Source organism: Embiotoca jacksoni, unplaced genomic scaffold (assembly GCF_022577435.1).
Source record: "Embiotoca jacksoni isolate LCO1_2020_lvr unplaced genomic scaffold, fEmbJac1.0.p SCAF_23, whole genome shotgun sequence".
Taxonomy (NCBI): domain Eukaryota; kingdom Metazoa; phylum Chordata; class Actinopteri; family Embiotocidae; genus Embiotoca; species Embiotoca jacksoni.
Window position 1 is genome coordinate 5,291,526 of NW_027185374.1, and position 10,311 is coordinate 5,301,836.

Sequence of the window (10,311 nt, forward strand, 5' to 3'; positions counted from 1 at the left end):
ACATCTTTGGACTATCAATAGTATAATTAGTGTTACTGCTGTAGCTGCTGCAGGCAGAGCTAGTTTGAATTACTTTATATCCAGTTTTACATAAAGGGGTCAGCAGATAAATCAGAGGAAGAAACCAAAGAGAGGCCGTGCTTCCGGGATGCAGATACATGTGCATCCAGAAAAACAACCAAGTACCTTTTCAGTAGGAACAATCAGGACAACAAAATTATAGGTTGAAAAATATCTGAGCAAAATTATGCAGGAGAACTTCCATGAGTTCAAACTGGACCACTGTCATGTCACGTGTTTGCTTTAACCTTTAACCGTGTACTTACGTTAGTGTTGGTTTACAGTGCAGAAATGCTCTCTGTTGCATTTTTTTTTTTTTTTTAAATGACCAAAGAACAAAAGACTTTGTTTTTTTTATACATGTTATTGACAAAAAAAAAAAACAGTGTGTAACAATCCTCCAAAAGTTGCAGGAAGATATAAATTGAACCAAAAACAGGTTTGGAAATCACAACATAAAACATACAAGCGCGTCCACATAAGGCCAAATGATGCAGCAAAGATGCTGACTCATCATTACTGGTGGATTGTATTGGAAAATGTACTTTACATCAGCTGGATAACTTTTTACAATTCAAACTAGTTCTTCAAAGTTTTTAAATTACAGGGCAATGTACTCATTACAACCTACTCGGCCTCTTTTTGATGACACACTTCCTGGTCTCTGACACGTGCGGGCAGGGGTCGCCGTAGACACTCGGGGAGCGCAGGACTTGTCGTGTGCGCGTCTCCTTTCCCCTCCTGGAGACTCGCACGCCCCGTTTGCGAGCACACGGACCCCAACCAGACCAATCTCCCACCTCACAGTGAGCTACGGGAGAGGGTGGACAAATTAGAAAGACACTCATTTGGTGGAAAGGTATAAAACTGTAAGAATATTTTAAAAAAAGACGTGTATGCTGAAATTTTGCACGGATGTTGTTGGGATGCTTAAAAATTCTCACTCGGGGGGATGCACTGCATCAGCTGTATGTCGGGCTCAAACCCGCTCGAGCAGGTGAGGTGGCACTGGCCGTGGAGAAAGTACATATCTGCTTCGCATCTGACGCACATGTTCCTCCTCACACACAGCTCGCAGCCCGTGGGACACTCTGTAGGACACAGGGGGACACGCATTACACCGTGGTGTCACTCTCTGACGTCGTACAGAAACCCCTTTCAGTGATGCATGCTGGCTGCAGGAATACATGTCGGCACAGTGGCACTGCGTTACCCGTGCACTCTCTCAGTGCCGCGTTCGCCGTCAGCCCCTTCGGGCAGCTGTTTTCACATCTGCCTCGGAACAGGAAGTGGCCCGGATGGCAACGCGTGCAGAAGGTCTCGCTGAAGCAGGAAGCGCAGTCCGCCGTGCACTCTGCGGGGAATGAACCGTGGTCAGTGCACAGCGGCCGCGGTGTCAGGACACCGAACGACGTTGCGTTCTGCGGCATCAACTTTCATCAGTTTTACCACAGACAAGATTATTTCAGACCTTCAGTTCTGTTAAATAAGACCCATTTAAATCGAGTTTCGTCTCACGCAAGCTTTCTTATTCTAAAACGTCCTTCCGCCACTCCTGCATGTGTTCGCTGGTACCTACTGGTGCAGGTGCTGACGTATGGCGAGCGCATGCCGTAGTGCCCTCGGGGACAGGAGGACAGACAGGTCCCCCGCTGCCGCATCCCATCCAGCTCCAGGTGAAAGAAGAGGCGGGGCTTGCAGGACAGGCAGCCATTCAGTGCCGAGCATGTTGCACATCCTGCCTGGCAGACGCTGCTCCCTGCCGTGGGATAGAGAACAAATAAGGACATGAAACTTATGTGCGGGATGCATGGCTGATTTGAGTCTGAATACAAAATAACTTTTTTTACTTTTACCGTTTGTGCATCTTACAGGCAACTAGGTTGTGTGAGAACATGGCCGAGCTTTGACATGTCTGATAGCTAGTAAATCAAATGGAAATCTACGACCATATTGTTCCAGAAAGATCAAACTTATAGTGTCTGTCTACCGTTTGTTATCTTCAAAGATAGAGCACATTTCACAGGCGCTGTAGCTAACAGTAGTACTGAAGATGTGGAGATGACGGGTCTGAATACTTACGTCGGCATCGCGGAATATCTGTGCCGTGTTGGCCTTTTGTGAGATTCATGAAGTGCAGGATGCAAATCAGCGACGGTATCTGCATTTTCCTTCGCCTCCGGTACGACATTCATCCAGTCAGCAAACACTCCACGCTTCACATCCCAAATCCCATGACATGCATTTCAAAAGAGTTGGTTTAGTTCTCTACAGGATTCATTCAAACGGACCCGTGTGGAGACTCCAGCCTGGGCAACACACCAGAAGAGTTTTCTCCGGCAGTCAAATACCGTTTACATCCCGTCAGATCCATCAAGGTGGCAGACTGACATGATGAATGCAAACAGAGGAGAAGCCATCACATGACAGACGCAGACCAGATCTAATGTAAAGTTTGGGACGACTGCTGTCGTCTCTGTTTCCCAACCTCCTCCTCCTCTTCCTCCTCTCTCCACCCTCCTCCTCCTCCTCTCTCCACTCCCACATCAGCAGTGTCTGCAGCTCTGAACCAGCACTCAGGATGTGAGTAATAACACCAGACTGTCCAAATGATAAATTAGCTTATTGGAAACATTCATCCTCATCTGTCACATACTCTATATTTATTAGTCATACCACCCTTAGATGTTTGTCTCCCACATTAAACTTTCACTCCCCTCAAAACTGTGTTTTGCTCACTATATGTTCACTTGAATGTTGGACCCTTGCTGTTCAGAATTTGACACGACTGCCGTTTTCACGTTCATTGAGAGAAAGTTTCAGATTTTTAAAGGCATGTAGGTATGAGCAGGATTTTGTGACATCAAAACTGGAAGCAAATCAAGTGTGATGAGTGAAAAATAAAACCTTTAGCACGCATACACTGAAAACAGACTTTCATTCGGAGACATTTTGGATTTTTCCAAGAGGGCTATGGAGTAGATGTGATTGTTTTGGTTTTTTTTTTCATTTAAGGAGGTAGTTGAATTGTTTTTGCGAGCTTGTCAAGTACAGCGGTGAGCCAAACAAAGAATACGCGAGGCCAAACGTGGCCCCAAATTCGGCAGCTCCGCTATAGTGCTGAATTCTCAACAAAGAGTGCATGAATAATTTGGCAAATAAGCCATTTAATCAATCATCATTAAATTATAAAACTGTCAAGAACTTCATCTGTTAGGTTCATTATTTTGTAAACTAGTTTTTCAAACGGCTTTTTTTCTTTTTTAAAGTCTGTAATTCATTTTGTCAATCATTTGTAAAGCACTCTGAATTACCTTTGATTTGTTTGGAAGTTTGATGGATTGAATTTTGTGTCGTCCCCCAAAATTCACAGTGTGCCAAAGCACTGGCATGCAAACAATGTGGTACACAGCAGGTTGTTCATTGAGCCTGTTCAGAGGTGACAGCAGCTCATCACCTACACAAACCTCTCTGTTATTCTATATTGTCCCATTTTAAAAATCACTTGCAGATCTCATGGTGCAGAGGGAGCGTGTGAGCTTGAAAACAAAATCGCTCCTCATTTGGTTCCATTTAAAATAAAATTGCATGACTATATATTTTTTAAGCATTTCATCACAACATCAACACCAACTTCACAATTATGGGTAAGATACATTTTTTTTTATAAATAAAACATCCACCGCAGAGAGACTGCAACTCCCACGTGCCCACACTTTTCACTTTCTGCTCGACTTAAGCCGTGATCGTGCGCTGTGTGTTTTCTATTAAGACGGGTTGACAAAATGAAAACCAAAACGACAGGATGATTTGACAACCTCCCAATGAGAAAACATAACTAAAGAACTGGAGGTGTCAGAAAGGATCTGCGATTCCCACAAACATGCTGGAGGATGATGAAAGTCTCTGTCCTCCAGAGGATTTGTTGTTTGGCACCCTGGTGTGTTTTATCAAACTGTTTTGGGAACTCTGTGGTTGTTCTTCCACTTCTCCAAAACAGATCTCAAGCCGACAGTGTTCCAACTCATGCGGCAAGCTTTTCTGGGAACTGCTTTCCCTCTTTAATTCATGTTTTTGTTCTTTGATCCACAAACTTTCAGAGCCCGTCAATTCGTATAGCATCAGCCTTCGGCGATACGGCATGTGCTTATTTCTTGTCCACTGATACGATGCGACGAGCTGCGGAGTCATGAACCCAAACAGCAGCACACTCGAAACGTGTGAAACCATGTGGTCCTTATTAAGACACGCAAAACTTCTTGGCTTGTCTGGGAAAGATAATTCAGCAGTAGCGCTGCAGTTGAGCTGCTTTATCTGTAAAAAGATAAGAGACACAGCTAGACATGGGAGCAGGAAAAGGGCTTCAACTGGCTGGCTTCCATTTTCAGCAGGTACTGACACGAGTGCACACATAGAGCAGGAGAGGCTACTTTATTTGGACTAGGGAGGATGTGTGCTTCTCAAAACATCTTTACAGGAGGACAATAGAGAGGAGCCCCAGGATGTGCTGCTGTAGAGTGGTATCATCAATCAATCTGCGTGCAATAAATAGTATAGATCATGCCTGTCAAGCACACATCTCTAGAAGAGTGCTAATTGATTACCAAGCAGCTGGCGACTCGACAGGGAACGAAGTTGAGATAGTTTTGAAAACAGATGCAGGCATGTTATTGAATCTAAAAAAAACAGAGAAAAAAAAAAACAGATTTACCCAGAGGACAGAAAGAGAGAAAGACTCCCAAGAGAGCTGTGGAGGGTTCAAAAGGTCAGATTGGAACGGGTCCACTAACCCACTAACACCCTCCTGACTCGGGGAAATATGAGAAAGCGCCGCTCGCTGGGGTGCCAGATCACATTCCTAAAGAAAATAACCACTGGAGGCTGAGAAATGTCCCAACTGTCAAAAAGAAATCAGGACGATGAACAATGCCAAGCAGAGGAGGGGACCAATATAAAACACATGGACACATCATTTCTACATGAAGCCATCTTCATTCCGACACAAACGCTCGAGCTGAACTTTTTGCACTTTTGTATTCAAGCACTTCCTCTGTGGTCACGACTCAAATAAGTCTCAGATTGGTGTTTAAGAAAGTCAATAAAAAGCGAGTCAGCGGTGATACAAACCAAAAACTGCTTTTGGATCACCACTAAGGTGCAGACGTAACATTTTCCATCATAATTTAGCAAACACTCTCCCGGACGATAGAGCAACTTTACGACATGAGAAAGCAAATGTCTCCGAGAAGAGCCCTGCGATGAGCAGGATATCGCCTCAGAACAAAGGTGATCCGAGTGGCGTGAGGAATTTGAAGAGGCCGTGCAGCTTAAATCACTGACCATGACGGACGATAGAGAGCGACGCAGACGGGAGCTGAAACTATAAATGTACTCCGAAACATCCTAAAACTCAAGTCTGGCTTTTCATTAAAAAAAAAAAAAAAAAAAAAAAAAAAATCTGTTTGTTATTATCGGTAGGAGTGTGGCATATCGTATTGCTCACACTTATATCGGTGTCATTTTTCAAATATCATCTGGTAATGTGAATAATGTGACATAAGTTACAGACACATAGCAACAATAAAACAAATAGTTTTACGTATTTTGTCATGAACACCATCATTGCAGAAACACCCTGAAAATACCCTTCATACTATTTTAGAGCTGCATCGCCAGCCCTAATCATATTTATATTACATCTTTTGAGTATCGTTAGCACGTTTCCACATTTGCTCGTTTGTATGTAGTTTTTAAAAGGTTGTATTCACTGCAGGCTCCAAAGACTTTTTCTTACTTTCAGGAGTCCGTATAATGTGACGGTGGACCTGATTGCTGCGGCAGTCATGAATCTGTTAATATGGAAAAGCTGTAATCATTTTAAGTTGTGGGACTGAAAGGTGTTAAATTTAATAAAGTATTTAATAAAGATCATACAACTCGTGTGACAGGAAATAAATACAGTGTTTGCTTGCATAATGAATACAATAAAAACACAAAAACATGGATTTCAGAAAAAAGCAAAAGGTAAAAAAACAAAAATATTACCAATGTCTTTCATAATAATGTCCATAAAAATGATGATGATCTTCACTATCTTCATCCTCTTGCCTTTTTGAGCACTTTCTATAAAGAAAGAAAGAAACATATATTTGCAAACCTGTTTTCTTTACAAACTATTTGATTCCTGTAATTGTTAAGTTTACATTTGATTGAATCTGAACACATGCATATTATCTACATTCATTTGATTAAATAGTATAAATAAAAGTCAAATAACATGTTTATGACTTTTATTTAATTAGGAAAAAAAAGCTGATCATGTTTATTTAGCACCTCCAGAGGTCAACATGCTTTTTTTTGTTTTTGTTTTACTGATTCCATTGATTTTTATAGGCTTAATTATTCACTTTTTTGATCGACAAGCTTTCATTTAGACTCCAACAAGGATTCAGAAAACGTGGTGATGGAACTGTATGTGCCATTCCCAGAAAACAAAGCATTAAACATTTCAAACAACAAAACATTTTAAAACTACAGTGTTCAAAAACCTGCAGCTGGTATTGTTTGAGTTCGACGTAACGAAATCATCTGTGACCATGAGAAAATCTGCTGTACCGACCGTTTCCCCGGTTAACATAAACAGAAAACCTTTTGTGTGCCTCGGGGTATACTTTATCGAAGTATAAACATCGGTAAAGTTTTGTTTTTTTTTGAAGCAAAATGCCCAAATTTCAACACTCCTCATCTTTAAAGTGACACATTTTTTTTTCTAAAATTTCTCAGTCCTCATTGAAATTTAAACTGGATCTCTGGAGGTTTTGGACTGTCGTACAAAGAAGCATTTTAAATCCAAGAAAAGGTGGTGGACACATGTTTGATCCAGTGATTAATCAGGGTTTAATAAACCACTGTTGCAGCTTGGGGGAGGGGAAGAGGGGGGGGGGGTTAATCCAACCTGTGATATGAAATAAAAGTAAAACACACCTTGTAGTCTATCTATCATTAATTTACGGTTCTCTCGAGCAGCATGTGATATAATTGCAGACAACGATGTCGGGATTTCCAAAGTTAAATGGTGTTAAAATGGAGAGAAACGCGAAGCACCGAGTTTAAAACGAGGCTTTACAAACTGACCTTGGAGACCGCTCTGACATGTTGAGCTCTGATCGTGGCACATTTCTCCTCAAAAGCTTTAGTTTTAGCCTCTTCGACCAGGTTGTTCAGGAAAAGGAGAGTCAGCAGTTCAATCTGAAACCACAGGAAGCATTTGATCTCGTTATTTAACCGGCAGCTGCGACGGCTGAGCTGCTTGTTAGCCGCAAATAAAAGCAAGAACGGACGAAACGTCTGACTTACCATCGCCTCTGAATCCGAGCTCACGTTTATGTTGATCTTCGCTTTCGCTCTGATTGTGCTTTTTAGTTTGGGAGCCTTGTTCAGCATTTTGGCCGGCGTTGAGTGTGAACCCAAAGTTCAGCCCGACTAAATGTTTGTTTTCGAATCTCCCGCTTCCCTTACTTCCGGTGCAATTTCTTCTTCGTGGGATTCTTTGACTCTTACAGCGTCGCCGCTTGCATTAGTGCCATCTACAGTTCGGTGGTTATTTTCTATGCGTGTGCAAGCCAAGAAGGGAGAATTAAATAATATAAAGGTAAAATAATTTTTTTTTTGGACACATATTGAAACCACAAACAGATCAATGATAATTTGACCAGCCTTAACGGTAAAGTGGAGAACACCCTTCGTCACGTCGGCTCATGTTGTTAGTGCCACCCAGAGGTTGCTTTGGGCTACTACATGAAGAAACCTCCCATTTCTGGATCCGGGTCGGCGGATTATAATGGCAGCCACCATGGAGAAAACAGCCGGCATGAGCAATATGCTGCAGTTTATGAAACTTATTGGACAACTCAAAGTAAGACTTGACCTCAAATTCAGTTTGTGGTAACTTGGTTTTCGTCCAAACGTACCGAGGCTCATGAATATCTGAACCAAAGTGAAGAACAAGTCAACTCCATTTACAGCTGAGGAGCAAGAAAAGGGAAACCAGCACCTTGTTAGTGCAGTTTGAAAACAGGAGCTAAGTTATTTTTGAATAATTACACATTTATAATTCAGTATAAATTAAAAACACAGGCATGTGTGGTATATTCAGATACTGTATGTATATGATTGACAACAGCACCCATAACAAGTTCCCAGAGCCCATAATACTGCTTTCAAATGTGTGTGTGTGTGGGTAATATTTGGTTTAAAGCTGTTATAAAGGATTACTTTATTTAATCTTTATTCACTTAATTTAAGTTGCACAGCACAAAGCTGACAAAGAGCTTTCAGATTGCGTCCACTATTCATGACAGCTCTTTAAAACAAAAGAGAAAAATTCAAACTGAAAACGAAAAATCGTGAGACGTACTGTATATTTTTGATGAGTTGAGGTTGATGTCACCTGCAGAGGGTGCCACGGACCGGCTGGGTGTACAGGAATGTGAAGAGACCTGAGAGTGTATCGGACCACATGTACCGCATGGCCATGATGTCTCTGACCATCACTGACCCCACGGTGGACAAAGACAGGTGGGGTCATAGACACACAGCAGAGCGGCTACATCACAGTATATCAGATTATAAACCTTAAGTTGAAAGAAAACTTTGAACATCTGAACAAGGTATGTTTGTATACTTGTATACTATCTTCATACTGTATATCTGTGTCAGCCCAGGCAACCCGCCAAAGGTGTTGGAGAACAGACATATTTTATGTCTGCAATCCCTAATTTAAACATGATCTGAATAGAGTTGGTAAATGATCTGAGAAACATACAAGCAGGAAGAAGCTTTTCAGGAAAATAAAGGACTAGTTCACCAGAAAATGAAGAATCAGGTATCACTGGCATTCTCTACTTAATGATTATTACATCTTTCCGTACTGTCTACACTACCTCATCGACTGTCTTCGCATCTGTCTGTCTTCAGGTGCATAAAGCTGTCTCTTGTCCACGACATGGCAGAGTGCATTGTGGGAGATATCGCTCCATCAGACAACGTCACCAAAGCAGAGAAACACAGGAGAGAAGAGGCAAGTGACACAACAGTCGCACTGGATCGAACTGGAAGCTGCATCGGTAACATTAATCAAGTCAATGAATGATCACCTCTTTTTCTCAGGAAGCAATGAGTCATCTGACAAGTCTTCTGCCGGAGGGACTCAAACAGGAGATTTACACCCTGTGGGAAGTATGGAACTTCGGCACCTTTGGTGTTTTTGTAGAGCTAATGCTTCCTGGTCACGTTTGTTATGATTATTTATGGATACTTAAATGTATTTGGTGAAACACACATCTTGTCTCATCTGCAGGAATATGAAACCCAGAGCAGCCCAGAGGCCAGGCTGGTCAAACAGTTTGACCTCCTGGAGATGATCCTGCAGGCTCACGAGTATGAAGAGCTGGAAGGAGCTCCTGGAAGACTGCAGGAGTTCTTTGACTCCACTGCCGGTACGTCTCTAATCTGTCCATCTCAGTCCTAATATCATTGTAACCGTCTCGCTTTAAGTCAATAAAACCTTTTTGTCGACTGTATATATTTTGAGGTGCACCATTCTTTTTGTTTTTACGTGTCATTAGGTCGTTTCCAACACCCAGATGTGCTTCAGCTGCTCGGCTCCTTGAATGAAGAGAGAGGATGTCGCATGACAAACACCGATGGCACAAAGGAGCCTGGAAAAGCACAAACTGCTGCCGCAGCAGCATCTGAACACACGACTTCACACACTTCCTGACGGCAACAACACACGTGCAAAAAAAAAAAGCTGAAGAGTGGGCGGACAGAGGTGCAAGCCTGAAACACACTGTACATTGTACAAGGAAGCACCAACAGGTATTATTTTTTTACATTTTTCAGTGAGAAGATCTGTAGAAAACAATATGGAGGAAAATTCATGACTGTGCTGATTGAATACTTTGTCACTGTTTAATATTCATGTAGAGAGAATCTGTGATATTTTATTTATTTTATGCATATACTATTTTACAGATAGTACTTTATACCACTATCCATACATTTTTTTTTATTAATGTTGCAGCACCACTTCAGAATTATTCAACTTTTAAAATAGCATTAATGCGTTTTCCCACGCAGCCGACATAGTATAATTTCTTTCTAAACATGTAACAGCAGTATACTCAATAATTTGCATTTCAATAAACTTCTGTTTGACCGTGCTGCATAGAACTTTCACATGATGAAATT

The 10,311-nt window shown here is 41.8% G+C and overlaps 3 protein-coding genes across 4 annotated transcripts; 1 reads left to right on the plus strand and 2 right to left on the minus strand.

Moving 5' to 3' along the window:
* Positions 1–478: 478 nt before the first annotated feature.
* On the minus strand, positions 479–2,515 carry LOC138203708 (R-spondin-3-like). Its single transcript, XM_069158723.1, has 5 exons — positions 2,143–2,515; positions 1,640–1,819; positions 1,274–1,414; positions 1,005–1,151; positions 479–871 (listed from the first exon to the last, which is right to left on the minus strand). The coding sequence occupies exons 1-5, from the start codon at positions 2,249–2,251 to the stop codon at positions 681–683; spliced, it is 768 nt and encodes a 255-aa protein (XP_069014824.1). The 5' UTR covers positions 2,252–2,515; the 3' UTR covers positions 479–680.
* Positions 2,516–4,595: 2,080 nt separating this feature from the next.
* cenpw (centromere protein W) lies at positions 4,596–7,561 on the minus strand. 2 transcript variants are annotated; one of them, XR_011178740.1, is made up of 4 exons: positions 7,417–7,561; positions 7,195–7,308; positions 6,106–6,183; positions 4,596–4,736 (listed from the first exon to the last, which is right to left on the minus strand). XR_011178740.1 is itself a non-coding variant. In XM_069158724.1 (3 exons), exons 1-3 carry the CDS (start codon positions 7,501–7,503, stop codon positions 6,157–6,159), a joined length of 228 nt encoding a protein of 75 aa, XP_069014825.1. In that variant the 5' UTR covers positions 7,504–7,561; the 3' UTR covers positions 5,909–6,156. The 2 variants fall into 2 exon arrangements, 1 of the variants encoding a protein (XP_069014825.1); XM_069158724.1 differs by lacking the exon at positions 4,596–4,736 and having other exon boundaries at positions 5,909–6,183.
* A 333-nt stretch (positions 7,562–7,894) lies between these two features.
* hddc2 (HD domain containing 2) lies at positions 7,895–10,283 on the plus strand. The gene is made up of 6 exons (XM_069158420.1): positions 7,895–7,975; positions 8,516–8,637; positions 9,037–9,139; positions 9,229–9,297; positions 9,419–9,557; positions 9,687–10,283. Exons 1-6 carry the CDS (start codon positions 7,901–7,903, stop codon positions 9,839–9,841), a joined length of 663 nt encoding a protein of 220 aa, XP_069014521.1. The 5' UTR covers positions 7,895–7,900; the 3' UTR covers positions 9,842–10,283.
* The last annotated feature ends 28 nt before the right edge of the window (positions 10,284–10,311 follow it).